Genomic DNA, 20018 nt, shown 5'->3' on the forward strand with positions numbered 1-20018 from the left:
GATGATTTGAAGTTCTTTCTAGGTTACATTTCTACTATTCTGTGAAGGCTAAAATCCTTTTTTTTTTTTTCTTTTTTCTTTATATTCCAAATACATTTTCTGCTGTTGGAAACTGATACACATGTAGTTTTAGAGACTGTATTACTAAATCGGTAATTTTTAACATAATGGATTAAAACCTTGTTTGACTGTTCTTGATGCCAAAAAAGGTTGTGAAATGTAGATGACTAAAAAGTAAGCAAAACATTGTGTAAGCTTGTAAGTTTGTAGCGTAACACTATGACCAAAGCTAAGGCTTTTAATTTGTTCAGGTAGCAATGATGTTACTGTTCTTTTGTGTGTAGAGTGCCTCGAGGTCTTGATGTTTGAGTCAAGACTGAAGACGTTACACTGAGGAATTACTTTTTAATGGAAGCTTTTTGTAGTGAACAAAAGAACCTCTTTTACAGGGTTTAACTTACTAGCCAGCGAAGTAGTATAGTTTGATTAGAGCTTTGGCAGTGAATATTCAGAGAGTAGGACAAATTTGTTTGGAAATTCAGAAGTCATGGGTTGTCAGAGGTTGAGTGACTCTCAGGCATGCCTCCTTACATGCAGCTTGCACTATCTGCCCAGTCACAGATCTTTTCCTGTCTTTTCAGTCTCTCTTGGATGTTTCATTTCTACTTCAGGTTCAGCAAAACCAAATTGCTTTCCATCTAAACACCTTTCCCTTCTCCCTGTCTTCCTCTGTCACTGGTGACTTCAGTGTTCCCCCAGTCATTCAGGTCTGTAAACTTGACAACTTTAACTCTGCTCTGCCATTTTCTCTCAGCTACTGAGCTGTGTGTTCCTCTATTTTTTTCTTCCCTCCCTACCAGATCTGCTCTACATCATGTTTCCCTTTTGGTGCAATGTAAATCCACCTCTGCCATAACTTCCTCTCTGTTTGCTAAGGTCATTTTACTACTTTTGCAATATTTCTTTTCCCCCTGGATCAAATTCCAACTTCTCATCCTTGGCTTTTCCAGTTCAGCAGAATTACTCTCACTTGAGTCTTTTATTTCATATCTCTCTTTACTACTTTTGTGCTTGGAACTAACCTCCTTTTTCCTCTGTAATCAAACAATCTTCCATTTCTGTCAAATTCCTCTAAAAAAAAAAGCACTTTTGTTGTCTATGCTTCCCTTTTTGTCATCATATTCTTGGAGTCTTGCTGGCCCATACCATGAGCTGCCAGCTCAACTCCTACTGTGTTTTTGCTGTATCTCTGTGGTGAATTTTAAAGCAATGCACACTCTGTTCTTACTCTTGAAATAAATATGCTGTGCATAGTCAGGGTGTGAGCTACTTCATTGCATTGCACTCTCTGCACTGCCTTCCTTAACCCCTAGCACTCTGGCAGGCTTAGTATGAGAGCAATACAGAAAAGAGAATTAAAAATGAAATATCCTGATAAGGCTGCAGAAAAAATTCATATGATTGTATTGCTTTTCATAACTTTTTTAAAATGTACAGTGACTGATTAGCATCATTAACAGTTAGTACAGACTTAAAACTGAAGATTTTCCTGAAATAGAGCGCTAAGTGCTTCATTTCATATGTCTAGGTCCAAATAATAGGTTTTTTATTGCCTTGAGTAATTTTAGACCTCATAAAAAGAAGGATTTTGATGAATGCTTTCAGTTGCCTTAATTCCTAGAAAATCTGTTTTCTGGTATTGTCCGTCCCCCCCCCCCCCCCCCCCCCCCCCCCCGGCACTTCCAGGAGATTATAGTATTTCTATCAGGAATGGATGTTTCAGGAAAAACAGAAGTGCAGCAAACTCATACAATTAGGTGTCTGTCAACAGAATCCTTGGTTGCTGTCTTAAACTGAGGTATACAAATCAGCCATACTCATAAGTTTTTAGTCTAGTGAAATTATATTCAAATTATTTATGTATCATTTAAAATAAATTAAAAAAAAATTCAAAAGCTATTCAGGTTGTTTTTGAAAGTACTAGCTTTTGTAATACTTACCTTACTCGAAGTTGTAATGTGTATGTGACTGAATGACTTTGTGATAATTGTATTTAAACTATTATGCAAAACAGTTCTAATTAAATCTTTTTGTCTTTTAGTAATATAATGCCAAATCCAAAAAGCCATTATATTTTTGACCTTTTATGCAATAGGAAGCAAGGTGTACAGTTATTAACTAGAGTTACTGTTCAGATATTTAGTGTTTTAGGGAACACATTTTGATATAGCTGTTGCTTAATTTTGAATTTTTTTTTTTCTAACTTCTGTTCTGACTATGCCTTAGTAACTTCTAAACTACTTCAATTACTTCTAAACAATCTTTGTTCAATTTAGTAGTTGAAGCTAATATTTATGTAGATTACTTTCTAGCAATATAAAATCTAAGACCCTGGCAAGACCTTGAGCGCAATATTTCTTAAATGTGTTTGAGAGCACAGGAGCTGGGTCTAACTTGTAACCCTCCCTCTCTGGGTCATTTGGTTCAGGCATTCTTTGCTGTGCTCGGAGAGACTCTGCAAGCAGGACACAGGCAAGTGAAAAGGAGAAGGAAGCTATTTGTTGGTCCTCCTGGGACTTGCAGGCTACTAGGCTGGGCACCGGCATGCTCGGTACTCCTGGTAAAAGCATCCAGGGAGGAAGGATTGGCCTTCATTTCTCGTTGGGATGGGCTGATCATTAGTCTTGCTGGATTTCTGTCTGCTGACTCCCTATTTTTCTTCTGTACAGTCTTATACCTTTTCAGGCCAATGTTTTTCCTCTTGAATTTTCAAGCTTCTTACTGCCTGTATCTTGGCCATCATAGCTTCTTTTCCCCCCTGTTCTTATCTCAAATGGCTCTTTGTACTTTGTCCAAGGCTTTTTCTTACAACTGAAAAATTTTTCTCAAAAGTCTGAGCCAAAGATATGTGGCTGTGCCATTTCAGAATTAGACCTTGTATCACAGACAGCTGAACTCCCAGGAGCAGATATTTCGGGATTAAGGCTCCAGAAACTAGAATGAGTACAGAAGAGGATTATTAGATTGAAAAAGCAGTGAAAATATTTCCCTGCTAGAGAAAATGAAAAGCATTTGGATGTTTAACTTCTCCCAGTCTTTGTTATACTTGCTATTTTGTATTTAGGGAAAGAGAGGCAGGGAGATATTTCTGCTAATAGACAATGATAGCATAAAAACAAATGGATGATGTAGATCAGAAGTTATTAGAAAAGTGAAACTCTGGAACTTCCTTCCAGCAGGAGTAAAAACCCAACTTTCATTAAAATTGGAGCTTCATAATCCTATGGTGGAGTTGGCTCTCCCGTAGCAGAGTGTGAGATTTTTATAATTTGAGTCATTTATATGCATCTATGATGCCTATAGAGAGATCTGAAAATAGTGGACAATTGATACAGATTACTTGGAATGAGCTTCTGCTGCAATTAAACTTTCTGAGATGCTACCTGTTCTTGTGATGTTCCAGAAAGCAGCTCTGCTCTGGGTCTCATCGCACTCGCATAGTCAGGGACTACGTACAGCTGAGGCCTCTCGTCCTTTTTCTGTGATGATTCCTACAAAGAGTATGTGGCATGAGCGCTGCTAGTACATCCTCAGTTTTAGTCTGGGATACATCTTACATAGTCTTAGAGGATGTTCACAAAATAATTTTTCCTGAGAATGTGGTGCATTTTATAGTTGTCAGAATGTTATGTACAACCTGAAGACAGATTGGTAAAGCCTTTTAATGAAGAGGGGTATGCCATCTTGGATTAGAGAGGCACTTGCTCAGTGCTTAGGCCTTGACATATTTCTTAGTTATAACCAAAGAATAATAATGTACTTCCACTCACCGCATAGGCCGGTACTGGGTTTGGAAACATTGGATTGCCTGTGGAAGAAGCGTCTTTTGAGGACCAGCTTTACACAGCAAACTTTCTTGGCTTTTAGCATCGTGCTGAGGAGATGTTGAAGAAACTTTTGTTGGGGAATCTTAGCATGTGTTGCGAAGCAAGAATTGCTGTGTTGTACTTAACAGTGGGATACAGCGTTCTTGATTCTGGTGCTCTGAGTCTAAAACTTTGAGCCCTGACTAGACTTGGAAGCATGCCTGTCTTCTGTAGACTATTCTTGTGTACATTTGTATGCATGAGATTGAAAGGGTGTAGTTAGCAGAATCGTTCTTATGATTCTATTCTGAGTAGCAATGTCTGTTGCTACGCTTCTGTTACCTTGGCTGCTGTGAATTTCATGGTGTTCTCAAAAGCAGTTATTTAAGCATAAAATTGACAAGTAAATCAGACTTTTTAAAAAATATAATTCTGCAGTGATTAGCTTCTGCTGGTTCTCCAACTGGCAGAGCTTGTATCTATCCTTCTGTAATAAGACTGGGGTTCCTGCTTGACCAGTGCCTTGTGTTAGGCCACTAGCAAAGACCTTTTGTCCCAAGTCAAAAAAAATCACAATGTGACATTGTGAATTGAAGAAAAAAATTTTAAAAACTAGTTCTTGCTAAATATTTTTGTTTCATCTGCTTGAGAAATTCTTTGTTCTTTTAAGTGAACGTAAGGCTTAGATCTTTCCAAGCTTCCATGCTCTGCATTGCTTTAAAACAAGAGGTTATCAGTTCAGAAAGAAGCTATGTTTCTGGAAAGTTCCAGCTGATTTTATAGCATTACCACATCAGAAAGATGCAGGTACTCTATTTAGTTTATAAAAAATATCATCTGTTTTGTCGAATGGAAATAGTTGGCCTAAACCAGACGAAAGACACTTATGAGACTCAATATATTTGATTGTGATATTTTGTTTCACACACTAATATACATTGGATTACTGTCATGCAAAGATCCAGGGAATATGAGGGGTTTTTCCTTTTCTTCCAGCTGCAGCCTCTGGCACTGATAAGCTCTGGCTGTGTTTTTCATATGTGTTAATGTGGCTTTAGAAGATCTTTGGGAGAAGATTTCTGAAAGTGTACAAAATGTTAAAAAGATTTCTGGAAATGGATATTAAGAGTCATCAGCTGCTGGAACACCTCAGAAAAATGTTAGAAAATGACAGAAGCCTGTTAATGATGGAACAGAAATTTAGGCAGTCTTCAACAATGTCATACACAGAGACAAACACTGACAACAGCCACTGTCATAAAACAAAAAGGAGAAGATGGCTTACAGGCTTTTATTTTTGGCCACCATGATTCTCTGAAAGGTTTTTAATCTGAGGGAACTTCAGCAGACCTTTACTTCTGTATTTGTTTATTCCATTTAGAAAAGGCAATTAAGCCAGAGAAGGTCTGACTGTAGGTATATAAATGAGTGAAATAGTGTTTGTGAATTAATCCAGAAATGTTTATAGCATAAAATGTCCTGTGCAGATTTCAGATGTAGCTTTCCTTCCTATGTAATTGAAAAGTATAAAGTTAGTGTCAATATCTTTATGGCCAGCAAGACTATGTGCCTTTTGGATAGAAGAGGTAGGTCAAGTGCTTACTGCTTCTTTAGTGTCAATATCTTTATGGCCAGCAAGACTATGTGCCTTTTGGATAGAAGAGGTAGGTCAAGTGCTTACTGCTTCTGTGTGCGTGCATAATACACATCTCTAGACTCATAATGAAAAATACTCAAAACGTGGGTAAAAAAAGCATTTACAGCTCCTATTATCTTCCTGTGCTCTCCACGCTGGCATCGTTTATTGTAGTTCCAAAGATTTTGTACTAGCCCCTTTCATGTTGTTAAGAACTTCCTTTTTGTCCTTTTAGTTTGTCCCTGAAGCTGAAGTCCCATCCTACTGGTACAGGGCAGACAAGGACAGATCTTCAGCTATTCAGATAGAAACGGTCTCTATTGGTTGCGAAAATGTGAAAATCTGTTTTTCATATGCAATTGGAACAGATATTTTAGAAATGTCCTAAAATGGAAGGGATTTTTTTTTTTAAAGGCAGATTTTAGTTTTGATAATAAAGAAGTAGGATTCTACTTGCTTAGGAAGTGGGAATTTGGGAGCCAAGCCTCGGCAGCTCCTAAGCCAGCTTGTTTCCAGGCTGCCTGACTCTGGAGCCAGCTGGCTTCAATGTCTGGGTAAAGTGTCAAGAAGCGGGGCAGGATTCCAATACGAATTTGTCAAAGTTGCACATTGTGTGGAAAATTCTGATTTGGAAAAAAGTAAGTATTTTATTCTCTCATGAAAACTTCCAGCCAGATAGTTCTATCTGTTTGCTTATCTAGGAGATGTTCATGAAGAAATAAGTATGTTACCTAATGCAACAAATAAAAACCAACCTAATTTGAGATTTTGCAGGGGACAGATGCATGAAATATTTAATCATCATCATAAGTTTCATGATGTTTGATGTTAATATCTCTAGATTATTGAAGCTTTCAGGATGCGAGCAATAATATCGGATAATACAAATCCTAACCCAGAAGGCAAAAAAATACACCCCCCACCCCCCCCAATATTATTTTTCGTTCATCATTATTGGAAAAAGAGGATCTAAGCGGGATTTTTGGAACTCTTGGTACTGAATCATATTAATTCAAAGATGCTGATATCCTCCTTGTTAAAAGGAAGCAAAAAGTTTGAATTTTATAAGCATTATTTTTATATATAATAAAATAATGCCTTCTGTCTTCAACACTTGAACAGCTTTAGATAAATTGCTGTTGGCACATTTTATTGTTTTTTTGGCATTTCCTTGTTCTTTTTCAGTTTCTAATTATTTTGAATAATCCATTTAGCTGTAATTTCAGTTGGCTTCTGCCAAAAGGTTATCTATCAATCAGTTAAGATGGTCTCCTTGACAACAAGAGATCTGGTTCTTAAGAGACAAGTGATTTCACCTTACCTCTTTTTTTGATGACTAAAACTTATACAGCAATCTACTCTCATATTTCTCTTTTTTTTTTTCCTGTAATTCCTTCAGCTGAGGATTTGTTTCCAGGTGTTGCTTGAGAACCTGAGCCTGTAGCTATTGACCAAGTAGTTTCTTTTAATTTCTCATTTTTTTCACTCTTCTTTCTTCTCTTGTCCACGTGCCTTGTTTTATGCTTTAAGCACAGAGGCTGACATCCAGTAAAGTAGTCTTAATTTTTGTTCAAGTACTGTCTTTTTTTTTCAGATTTTATTCTACAGTTCTCTTTCTAGCATGAAAACAGGAGACAGCCTCACATTCATTGTATTACTTTGAAAATTCTCGACTTCTGCTCTTCTGGTTTAGAGGCTGGATCTCTTCCTTTTTAAAAGTTGATTTAGATTTATGACATGCTCTAAAAAGCAAGGCTTTTATATATGAGTCTATAAAATCAACTAGGTATTTCCAGTTTATGAAGTGCATCCTGTTGGATGTGATCCACTGTTGGATCGGCTTTCTCAAGGGAAGATGAACAAGGCTTCTGAACCTCAGATTTGTTTGAGATTTGGATGAGCATTGCTTCCCCTTTCTGCTTGCTTCCTAACTCAGCTTCTGAGTAGTCAGGCATGCTGTTTTGTAGTACTGTCACTTGAAATTTGGAGTTTATCATAAAACTAATATATTAATTATATTATAAATATATTTAGAAATATATTATAAATACTTATTTCAATAAGCGTACCTCCGAAAATTCTACTTCAGCTTATGAAACTGCATATTTGTAGTCTGAAAAGTAAACAAACATGAAGATTTGTAAGGAGTGGAAAAGTAGTGGTGGTGTTATAAAAATGGATAGTATTTCTCCTTATCCTTTCTCTCCCATTGCCTGAAATACTGCAGAAAATACTACCTGTCCATCATAAAAGAATGCTGCAGATTTGGAGGGACTTGTAGTGGTAATGATTGCATGAATGAAAAGGCTGGTAGAATGAGGGACTGAAAAGGCAAGGACTGTCTACTTTAGAGATGAAGGCTAAAAAGGAATATAGAATAATGAATGATTTTGAGTGACAGGGTGCAGCTTTCCCTGTCATCATATTCAGCATTAGAACATGGGGATATTAATTGAAAACTGATTAATGGTAAACTGGGTGTTAAATTTAGATGTTGGGCTTTTTGTTCGATGAGACTGTGGGATTATTACTATAAGAAAGTATTAAAGTCAAGAATTTAACGGGACTTAAGGGGACTGGACTGCATCTTACTAAACTCATTGTTTAGTAAAATGTGGTTAAGGTAAAATATCCTTCTGGCTACCATTCTCTAATCTTTTATGGTTATAGTGAGACTTTTATCAGAGGAGGTTTTATTGTCATACTTTTAATATATATTCTTGGACTTTTGTCTGAAACAATTTGTACTGCCTGTTCCAAGGAACAGGATGCTAAACTAGATAAAGGACAAGAATTATACTGTGTTAGATTTGTCTTTTTTATGCTCTCTAGTCTTTAGTACAGTGCAAAAAAAGCTGTTGTACCCTGCGAAGTGACCTGAAAAATTTAGACTTCTTGATCTGGAAGAATTCAGCATTTAACTTTTTTTTTAACAGCTTAAGACAGTTTGTCAAGCATGTAAGCATGGAGTCTTAAGTATAGTAGCACTAGTGGAGCGTTAGAAAAGGCTTTAAAAAGTTCTTTAGTTTGAATATGTTTGATGACCTTTTTTTACTTATTCTGAGTGAATTCTTAAATTCCTGGTAACAGTTGTCCCTTCCAACTTCTGTTAAGAATAGCTGAAGAGGGGAAAAATAACAGTTAACTGGATGGAGCTACTTTTAAAGCAGCTGAATGGCTTAAAAAGCAATTTTAAGGAAGGGAGAGGACAACTGAATAACTGAACAACAACTTGATAAAGATACATGCTCTATGTTAAAAGAAAATGTCTGGTTCTACAACTAAAATGTTGAATTTTGCCAGTATTATTTAAGTTGAGGCATTAAAAAAAAAAAAGAGGAAAAACTACACATTGCAGAGATTGTGGTATGTAATATTTTTATGACGTTGGAGAAGCTCTGAGAGATGCAACAGGATCCAGACCTGTTGCTTGATTTGATCTACATTAGACTGCAAAACTGCTGGTTAGTTCTAATGAATCAGCCATTGTTCGTGTTGAACTGCAGGTTCAAAACATGTTTGTCAACAGCATAGAGGGCATATTCTTTTTCTGGAATCTTTTTTGCTGTATTTGTGTGTACAGAGTTAGCAAAATGGGATTTAAGTAATTGTCAAGGACAAGTACTCAGATGAAGGAATGCTGAAAATGTTAAATTGCTATGATTGCTACTTTTAGTATAATGTGTTTTAATATTTCAATTATTTTTTATAAAAGCTGTTTGTGAGACCAAGCTTTAAGCTATATAAAATGTTTTAAGTTAAGGTATTGCTTCTAGATATGACAAATTAGCATGTATTTTTACTTGTTTTCCTCTATTTTTTCTCTGCTGCTTTAATGCTTGTTGTGGGATGCACTTAGCACTGTATGTTAGAGTACTACCTTTCCTCCAAACAGAACAGCACTTTTCTGATGTCGTACTTAGTGAAGAATACCTCAACCTTGGTGTAGAGCAGGTGTGCAGTCTTATATCCAGTGACAAGCTCACAATTGCCTCAGAAGAGAAGGTAAGACCATCTGTATCCCAGTGTTCTTTTTATCCTTTTGCGTGAGAGTGCGAGCTTGCTCTTACTGCTCTTGCACACTTGTTTGGATGTGTTCTTTCTTTTCTCAGTGAAATTAGGCATGTATTGTGCTGATGTTTAAAGGATTTTTCCCCAAAGTGTTAAGGATTTTTCCCAAAAGTGATGTTGAAAATTAACCTCAATTCTTAAAAATCCTAAAACTGTATTAAATCACATAACCCTTTGTTCTTTGGAAAAAATGGAAACTAAATTAAATGGAAATTCCTTTTCATCTTCAGGCAGAACAAACATGCTGTGAATCACATATACAGGAGTTTGGTTTACCAAGGTGTAACTAACTCAAAAATAGTAGTTTGAAGAGCAAGCATACACCATCTACTAACTTTAACATCAGCAGGCCCACATAGGTATTAAAACTCTGTATGTATGTGTATGCGGACTGTTTAGCCCAACTGAACAAATGTGAGTTGCAAAGGAGATGGCTAGGTAGCTTGGTATAACCAAACTTGAGTTTGTGTTGGCTCACCTTTAGCTAGATCTCATTCTTTTAAAGCCATTTTTGAAACTGTGATCTTCAGTGGAGCCAGTGCATCTCTTTGAACCTCTAATGGTTTTCAGGTTGTAGAAGTATTCATTTTTGAATCCAGTTGTGATCAATTTAAAATATATTGGTTTTCTTTTTTCCAAAGAGTATATAGTTGTACTAACACCTCTGTTCAAATGAGGCTAAATTGTATTCAAAAGCATGTTTGAATACTGATTTGTATGGCTAGGTAGTGTTTCGTGTTAAAACCTTTTTGAAACTTTGATTCTCAGAACTATTTGCTTAAACTGCAACTAGCAAGGTTATGTTCCTGTTCCCATAATACCCTGAAGGTCCGGTTTTATCACTTTGATTTTGATATACGTGATGCTGCTTCTGTAGAGCATAATTAAGGTTTTAATGCTCTAGTGTATGATGAGCTGCTGTGCAATAGAGGAGAAACTAGGCCTGGGATCACTTCTTCTAGTAAGACTCAGTGATGATAAGTCATTTGAGTGATGATGTGGCAGGTCAGTTTTCCAAGAAAGGAAGTATCAGGATTGTAATATCACTGCTGCTGTGTTGTTCGTTTACCTAGTTTTATTGGATTTTCAGTATCAATGAAATTATTGTGTGCATTTTGTCAATGTAGTGCAGCTATCCTTGAAACACCAGTAGAGAAGTGACAGAAAAGAGACTGGCTACTACATCTTCAGAATTTTGTAGTGGGTAACTTATGGAAATAATGGGAGCTGTAACTGCTCTCGTCTTTTCTCATGTTAGGAATTTTAGTATAAGCAAAACCTGTTTTTGGAGGCACACTGATATTTTCATGCTACTGAATTTGTAAGTCAAGGGACTTGCATTTGTTTGTTTCCTGGAAGGTATTTGAAGCAGTGATAGCGTGGGTAAACCATGACAAAGATGTAAGGCAGGAGCTAATGGCACGCCTGATGGAGCATGTTCGGCTGCCTTTGCTTTCCCGCGAATATTTAGTTCAGGTAAGCAAAAAGGAATACTAATTCTTCTGCATGTGAACGTTTCAGTTTACTTTTTTAATGCCAGATGGATAATTTTAAATTTAAACAACAGAGTAATGTAGTGTGTTACTGATAGTAAAAATAGCCACCATTACATATGCACGTGCACGCACACACACAGTCAAATGAGGGATTGCCACATAGAGGATATCATATATAAGTAATTTATCTGCTTGGCTGACTACTTGTCATTCTACAGTAGTAATCTGAATGATTTAGCTGAGATCAGGTTAGCTTTCATTTTTAATATGATATTTGATATAACACTTCTTTTCATAAGTGAATTTTAAATTTCAAAATTGAATCTATTGTTTAAATTGGTTAGGACTTGCTGATAAAGGAAACATTTCTTTACCTGGTTCAGATATAATACATTTTTTCAAATTTTATAAGATCATTTTGAATATTTAGGTGTCAGGGCAAATATTTAAGGTTGAAAATACCAGTTCACTATTAGCATTGGTTAGTAGTTGTAGTAGCAGGTTGGTAGGTGTTTATTTTAGAAATTCTGATTTTGTGATAAGAATTTCCTCTACTTTTTGTGGTTTGTTTTGGGGTTTGTTTGTTTGTTTGTTTTGCTTTTGTGGGTTTTTATGTTTCACTTTGCTGTTGTGGTTTCTTATTGTTGTGGGGTGGTTTACTAGTTTGTTAATTCTTCTCCCCTACCTCCCCCTTGAAGTGTTCTGTATTCTCTGTATTTGAAAAGTTAAGAATGTGCTTGTGAGGAAGTGATTTACCTTGCCTAACACTGTTTCTTCTACTTAACTAGTAAGAGAATCAACATTTTTTTTTCAGTGACTGCATATTGCCATCACATAAATTCGTGTCTAACTGGTTAAACTACAATCTAAAAAATCAGAATAATCTGCATTTGTGTGATATAACGCAGGCTTTATTACATTTCAGATTATTTGTGTTTTACTTCCTTATTGTGCTCAGACCTTGTTAAACTTCTATTAATAAACAGAGAGTTGAAGAAGAAATATTGGTTAAGAACAGCAGTGCTTGTAAAGATTACCTCATTGAAGCTATGAAGTATCACTTGCTACCAACAGAGCAACGAGCATTGATGAAAAGCACTCGAACGAAATTGAGAACACCTGCTAGCCTTCCGAAAGTAAGACCCTTATTTTTCCAGTGTACTTATTTCTTCAAACTCCATTTTAACAGATTTCATGAGAACATGACCATCACTTGGGGTATTCCAATAAAAATTTTCATACCAAAACTATTTATCACAAAACTATAACCAATGATTAGCTTTATACTTCATACTACTTGTGATATAGATATTTTAGTCTCCCACCTAACCCCTACGCTCACAATCCGCCAGCCCCCCCCCCCAAAAAAAAGTCTTTTTAGTAAGTTCTTCAGCATTTGAAAAAAATACAATTATAGGCCTGGTGTTAGAGAAATAAGCCTGCTTCTTTAAAACAAACAAACAAACAAACAAAAAACAAAAAAAAAAACCCAAAACCCAAACCAAACAACAAAAAAACCCAACCCTAACAGAGACTGATGCTTCTGAGTTGGGGCATTTATTCCATTTTTAACTAAATACAGGCTTTTCATTTTAGAAGAAGAAAACAGAACAAACATCAGATATTATCTTCTTTCCAATGAAGTAAAGATGTTTTCTCATAGTACTGTTACGGCAAGTGCAATAATGGAATAGGAGATTCCATTCAGCAGATTTAGCACATTTCTCTCAAAGGAACCAGAGAAGGCTGTTCTGTGATGGATGGTCACAGTTCCATTGAACATCATAGATGGTGAATTCTCATACCTGACGTCAGAGTAGGATGTGAAGATACAGCAGGATCTGTCCCGTTCCTGGAAGCTCTACCTAGACTCTAATTGCTTCCTGCTTTTCTATCTCAGATGTTTCCTCTGGACACAATGATTACAAATTGCATGTATTTTTAAAAAAATGAATTTTGCCTAGTTTGCGAGACTTGTATTTCTTATTTAGGAGAACCGTCCTTTAATTATTGCTTGTACAGAAGCTTGTTTTATTTTTTAACACTTTTTTGATCTTTCAGGTTCTCATATATGCAAATAATTAATAAATATTATTATCTCCCTTTTAGTTGATGATGGTAGTTGGAGGACAGGCACCAAAGGCAATTCGCAGTGTTGAATGCTATGATTTTAAAGAAGAACGCTGGCATCAGGTGGCTGAATTGCCTTCCAGAAGATGTAGAGCGGGTAAATGATGCCTAATTTTTTATTGCGGTTGGTAATGCTTCAGAATTAAGGCATCTGTATAAAGCATTGTATGTTCTTTAGAATGGTATTTATATTTATCTGACAAGGCCTAAGCCTTGACTTTAGTGATCATCCTTAAAATTTGAATCACTTCCTAATCTGGAACAATACAAGTTTGATAACTTGATCTTAATTTGTGCTTCAGTTTGTAATCTCTAGAATAAACTGCTTTATTACCTCCCATAGATACAGAAGATAAATAAATTTAAATATTACTGCATTATAATAATGACTAATTTTACTATTAAAATACCTATTTATTATTAAATGAGATGAAGAATGTGAAGAAGTGACCAACTGATACTAAAGATATGAAAATGTGACCTTAAAGCAGCTGAGATATCTAAGAAAGAAGAAATTCAGCAGGCATGATATTCAGAAGTGTGAGCTGATAGCAACAAAAAGTGTCAGAACTTCTAGTATTTAATCTGAATGAAGTGTGGCTCTAAGACACTGTCAAAAGCCTGATAAGTGTAGCGAGTACTGTAAATTGTATCAAGTATCTGCATACCTAGGACACTACAGAATACCATGAATTGACTACAAGACTAAAGCACTGACCTTTCCTCCCCGTTTCCCTGCTCTAGGAATGGTGTACATGGGAGGCATGGTTTATGCTGTTGGTGGTTTCAATGGTTCTTTGAGAGTTCGCACAGTAGATTCCTATGATCCGGTGAAGGACCAGTGGACAAGCGTTGCCAATATGCAAGACAGGAGAAGCACACTGGGAGCAGCTGTATTAAATGGTCTTCTTTACGCTGTGGGAGGATTTGATGGAAGTACAGGTATTTTTGCCTTTATACTCTGCTGATTAGCTTTGACTACTCTTGACATAATTGTATCAAATTTGAATGTCTCTTTCCTGGAGGCTGCGATGAAACCAAGCATGAGGATACCCTGGCATCTTGTGGTGTGGAATGTGCTTTAGTGGTCACATCCTTCTACCTGAACAATGGACTGTTTGCTCCATCTAAGAGTTTAGTCTTAATGCCTAGTGAATGTTTGACAAGTTCCCTTTCAGTATTCCTTCTATAGACAGAGTCCTTAACTCATGGAAGATCTGAGCAGAAAAATTACCTGGTACCTTTTTTCCTGTTTGCATATGAAATATACCTCTGCATTTTCATGTACTGTAAATAGGATTACAAACAGCTTTCTCTGACCTGTGAGAAGGCTTTGGACATACACTGTTCATTCTCTTCACAGATGCATTAAACAATTTGTGCACAGATGATTCTTTTCCTTAATAACTATTACTGAAGTGTATGTAGGAGACAGCATTGTGACTTAATTAAAAAGAAAGAAAAAAAAATCAAGGGAAGAATTTTTCAGAGTTCCACAAAAGCTTTTATTAATTTGCCCATTTTCAGACACTAAGAATGGGTTGACTGTAATTGGCTATCTAAAGGACATCAGTTGTGCCTTTTGCACAGTAACTAACAGTCCTTAAAATGACGTAATTTGAATTTTCAGACAGGTACGTTTCAGAAGGTAGACAGTACGTTGCACCTAGATTTATAGAGAAAATAATGCTATATTGTCTTCGTAGGTTTATCATCAGTTGAAGTTTACAACTTAAAGACTAATGAGTGGTTTCACGTAGCTCCAATGAACACAAGAAGAAGTAGTGTTGGTGTAGGTGTTGTTGGAGGTAAGTTGACAAATGATACTAAAAAGAAGAGGGGGGGAAATGCAATCATTTACGCTACTACCTTTTCTCACTTGAAAATATACTTCAGATTTATGTTTTTGCTCAACCTTGTAATTCAAATAGTATGAACAATACATAATCGTTCTACTTGGTTTTGACCAGCTTATAGCATAGTTGTTTTAAATTTTTTTTCAGCTTCAACTGTGTCTGAGGCCAACTGAGGAAAAGCTCGCTAAGCATGCATGCTCTAGGTTACGCATGTCAGCAAAGCTGGAGAGCCCAATTACTGAAGTGATGACCTTATATATTGGTCTTTAGTGATGCAGCACTGCAGTATTGTCAACTGTTATCTGTGGCTGACTGCTGGTTGTATGCTGGGGATGATCTCAAGGACAGTGCCAGGAAAACTGATGACTTTCAAGTCAGCTTTGTGGTGAATAGCCTGGATGTCAATTGCACAATGCAGACCTGGGCTGGCTCTTGGATCTTAAAAGTTTTGGGCATGTGTTTTAACTGCATAGGAACCACTGCTGTTTCTGATCAGAAAATGCATACTGTACAAGTAATTTTCATCTGAATTTTAGATATTTTTGACACCTAGAAAGGAAGCCTATTTGCGAGCTTCCAATGTTGGACATACTTGAATTAGCTTGCTTTTGAACAATTCTTAATTAAAAACACAGTAAAGTACCTTTGTATTTCAGCAAGGCAATTCAAAACCTTTTGACTCACATTGTTCTTGTTAGATACTGGCTGCCTTTTACATCCTAAAAATGACAAGAACTATAGCATACTATATTAAACTATTTACAAAATAGAAACTCAATAACTGATTGACGACAGGTACTGATTACTAGCTAATTGAGAGAACGATGACTTGTCCTCAGCCCGTGTACCAGTATAGTCTGTGTGCATTAGAAATATGTAGGTTTCTGTTGGTTACCCTTCTAGGTAAGCTGTATGCTGTTGGTGGCTATGATGGGGCGTCACGTCAGTGCCTTAGTTCAGTAGAATGCTATGATGCTAATACAAATGAGTGGACCTACGTTGCAGAAATGAGCACTAGACGGAGTGGAGCAGGTGAGTGGACAAGAATCAGCTATCCTTGTAAAACTGAAACAAATTTGCAGTTTTAAAATGTATGTAAAAATATAAAAGGTAAGCTAAAGTCTGAGTCTTATGAAATGTGTTAGTCTTAATGCCTGATATATTGCGGGTTATAAACACAGAACTGTCCTACAGAGTAAGATTCAGTCTGTTAATAGTAAATATCTTTCCTTGCTTTTTCACACTTTTCATATTCCTCTTTTTTCCATAACTTCTGATGTTTTTAACACCCAGATTAATATGCATGGATTGTGACAATCAATTTAACATCACCTAAATACTGAAGTATCAAAGTCTACATGGCCAGGATGAAAAAATGTCATTTCTTCAAAGATGTCTTTGCCAGTGTAGGGATTTTTCTAATAGCATTTTCAGGTTGACTTTACATGTGAACTGTGACTAGATTTCCACCTCTTTGGAGGATGTGTTCTGCATTCTGATTCACTGCAGGAAATTTTGTCCTTGTTCATTCTTAAGTTTATATTACTGGTTTCATCCTATTACTTCCACTTATGTACCCTTTGTTTCATCTTCAGTAATTCTTCTCATCACCTGGTGTTTACATCCTTTGGATATGTATAGGCTACTACATGTTATCCTTCCTTATCATTTAGCCAAGGTACATCCATTTATTTCTTTATAATCTTAATCCCTTCTTTATTTTTTTGTGGATTTTTTTTTTCCTCCTTGTGATTCTGAGTATGTATATTTCTCTTTAAAGACATCAAAAGTGCCTGTGGTATTCTGCTTTTGTTTAATGAAATGATGCTTCCACAGCTCCAAACTGACTTTAGCATTTTCATTATCTATTTGTATTATGGACTCAAATCTCATTTACTGTTCACTGTCCTCTATTTGTCTTTTGGTATTTCAGGTTTTTTCAACTCGCAGAAGTTGTTTTATTTCTCTAGATGCGTTCCCATGGACTTTTTCAAGTCAAATTGCATAATATTATTTTTCTATGTTTATTTTTTTAGTTGCTTAAGTCACTTTTCTGCCAAGTACTCAATGGTGCTTTTTAGCAACACCCCTCAAATATCTACTGGTGATTGTGTTAACGTGCTTCATAACTGGAAGAGATGTTGCTACAAATAAAACTGGATGGACTTCTAGTATGCTCAGTAGATGATTAACAGTTATCCCAACTTTTCATCTTGCCTTCCATTATTCTTTATTAACTCTGAACAGTCTTTAATCTGTATAATGGTGTTTAAATTAAGTCCAAATTATTTCAAAAGAATATACAGAAGTATTAAAATCATTACTAAAATGAAGATACTTAGTTTGTGATACTTCCATTATACCCTCTGAAAAACAGCAAGTTGATATGTCTCTTATTGCTAAAAGTAATGTTTTGATTGTGTTTCTAAACTAAAACTATGATGTTAATGAAGGAAACATGATACACTGTATCTCAAGCAAACATAGTTGTCTTGTGAAACTTCCAGTTACTCAGTCTGTGCACCCTGGAAGTAAATTCTGGATTAAAAACTGGCCAGAGTTGCACTAAGGGTACCATTAAATACTCCTGTCTAATATTGGCAAGTTTTGAGGAAAATATTTACATAAAATGGGCAAATTACAAGTATCATTATAAAGACAAATAGTGTTGGTGGGTTGTGACAAAGCTTCATTTTGCAATCTGCCTGCACACCCATTTTATCTCAGCAGTTTTTTTTTTAAACACTGTTTTTGCAAACTATTGTGCTTATAGCCTATTTATACACTAGATATTTTCAGATCTTTTTTTAAAAATGTTGAAGTACTTCTATAACTCTGAAATTTAGTGCCTTAGACACACTAACTACCAGGATCTTTCTGCCCCTCTCCTCCCTCCCCTTGTCCCAGAGTTCAGGACTGTGTTTACTCAACTCTCTGCTGCCTTTTACCTTGTCCTCTGATTAAAAAAAAAAAAAACATGGAGAGGAAAAGTAAATGTAGTCAGTTATTTCAGATTCATAAAATTGAGTAAAATAATAAACATTCTTCTGTGCCATTCTGTTAAATACATGGAAAATTATATTTGTGCGTGGGGGAGGAGTGGGTGGTAATGTGAAAATCATGACTATTGATTGAGCTTGGCTGTAGCAGCCAAATATCCAAAACCACCAGAACTGTTTCAACTGGTGATCAGTCCTGGTGGTGGTATGGGTGCTAACTAAAGAGAATTTTGTTCCTGTATTAAATCTTTGGATCTCTGGTCATCTCAAGGAACTTAAGCCTGTCTCTTCTGTTCCTGCTGCTTCAGCTTCGTTCAAAAGCAACTTCAGAGGTTAACCCTCAGTTACTCTTCTTTAGTACCAACTGCTTCTCAGTTAATCAATACAGGGACAGATCTGTTTCCAGCAACATATTGGGATGAGGAACTTCAGATCCAGATATAGGCCATTTGGGAGGGATGAGAGATATAAGACAGGGTCCTGAAAAATGGGCAGGAAAGAAAAATAACAAAGAAAGGAGAAGTCAGAAGACGGCAACAAGAGGATACAGACGGAAGGAGCAAGAAATAAGGTAGGACTTGGAAACTGGGTGTGGGATTAAGGGAAAATGAAGCACCAAAGAGGAACGGAGGACATTATTAAAAATAAGGAGCTATCAAAGAAAAAATCACAATGTGGCAGAGGGAAAACTTTACACACTGAATAGGAAGGTCAGTAACTATACAGAAAGCCTGGGTGGGGGGATTTATATCGCATCACATATTTAAACTAAAAATCTTAGCCCTCCTTCTAGCTCTGTAATGTTTAATCCTACAAAAGATGAATGTTGTATTATCCTGTCTAATAAAGTGTGATCAGAGTGGGAGAAAGAAAAGCTGTCACACTATACTGTGACATGATAGCTAGAAATAATAGCAATAAAAGAGGAATTAAATTAACTGGGAAGGATATGGGGAAATGTTAGTAGTGAATATCACTGATAAAGCATTAGATAGCATGATTTATAAACCAGTGTCCTATTTCTCAGATTTGCAGCACCAATTAACTCTTCCATGTTTCCTTCCTGTCTTCCTTTAATTATTAAAATCTGTCTTTTAAAGAAAATTTAGTTATTTCAGGAGGAGTCGTTTCTCTCCTGGTATAGGAATGGCTCTTACATACAGTATCAGTGATATGTTTTCAAAGATATTTCAGCTGGCTATTAATGTCTCCGGGTTCTCTTTTTTTTTTTTTAAACCCAGTATTTTTTTTTTCCTGAAGGACTTAACTGATCTTTTGCATTCATGCTTGCTGTTTACCTTTTAATAAAGATTTTAAGCTGTGCCCTTTTCATGGAACCCTTTAAGAACTGTATTTGCAAATCTGTATTTCAGCTTTGAGTTTCATAATCTTAAATGTGACATATATTAGATTTCCCAATGTACTTTCATAGTAGTGTTTTTTCAGTTGTCTTCATGGTCCATCACTCACAAGTTTTAATAAAAAAAAAAACAAACCTACATTTCTGAAATCTATTATGTTTGGGTTCTAATAGTGCATTATAAAGTGAGCAATAAATAAACAGGCCTTCCTTTCTGCTTCCCCTATTACCATCTTTTCAATGTGTGCAGCCCAACTAGCAAGTAGGTATAGACTAGCTTTATTTATTCCTTCATCCCAAGCTTACAGATTGATAAACTTTTGTTGTAAAGTAAAGGACACCCTAGGAGTAAAGAAGACCCTTTAATATCCTTTTGGATATTTTGATAACTGAAGCTTGGTTCAAGGAAGCTCGGTGGTGTTCTCCAAATCCTGGAGGAGGAAGGTGCTCAATCGAACTGTTTACTTTTGTTTCATATGTATGTTTACAAGGTATTTCAACACTTCAGTGGAAGCATCCCTATTATATAATGTCTATCCATTCAGCTTTTATCCTCTGTACTGCAGTTTTTACTTTCTAAAAATTCACTTATGCTTTATCATCT

General features: G+C 36.0%; 1 protein-coding gene across 5 annotated transcripts in view; it reads left to right on the forward strand.

Annotated features, from left to right (window-relative positions):
* The window catches only part of KLHL2 (kelch like family member 2), a 58916-nt gene that overhangs the window by 36639 nt on the left and 2259 nt on the right, over positions 1-20018 (forward strand). For 2 of the 5 annotated variants that reach the window (XM_052778630.1, XM_052778664.1), the window contains 7 exons: positions 9398-9507; positions 10933-11049; positions 12056-12205; positions 13179-13296; positions 13944-14141; positions 14906-15007; positions 15959-16087. In XM_052778630.1, coding sequence (XP_052634590.1) covers positions 9398-9507; positions 10933-11049; positions 12056-12205; positions 13179-13296; positions 13944-14141; positions 14906-15007; positions 15959-16087 — 924 coding nt within the window. Of the gene's footprint in view, positions 1-9397; positions 9508-10932; positions 11050-12055; positions 12206-13178; positions 13297-13943; positions 14142-14905; positions 15008-15958; positions 16088-16650; positions 16734-16988; positions 18896-20018 lie in introns of those variants that run through there. The other 3 variants (XM_052778654.1, XM_052778638.1, XM_052778646.1) reach the window with 3 other exon arrangements.

The sequence above is a fragment of the Harpia harpyja genome, chromosome 2, assembly GCF_026419915.1.
Source record: "Harpia harpyja isolate bHarHar1 chromosome 2, bHarHar1 primary haplotype, whole genome shotgun sequence".
NCBI lineage: Eukaryota > Metazoa > Chordata > Aves > Accipitriformes > Accipitridae > Harpia > Harpia harpyja.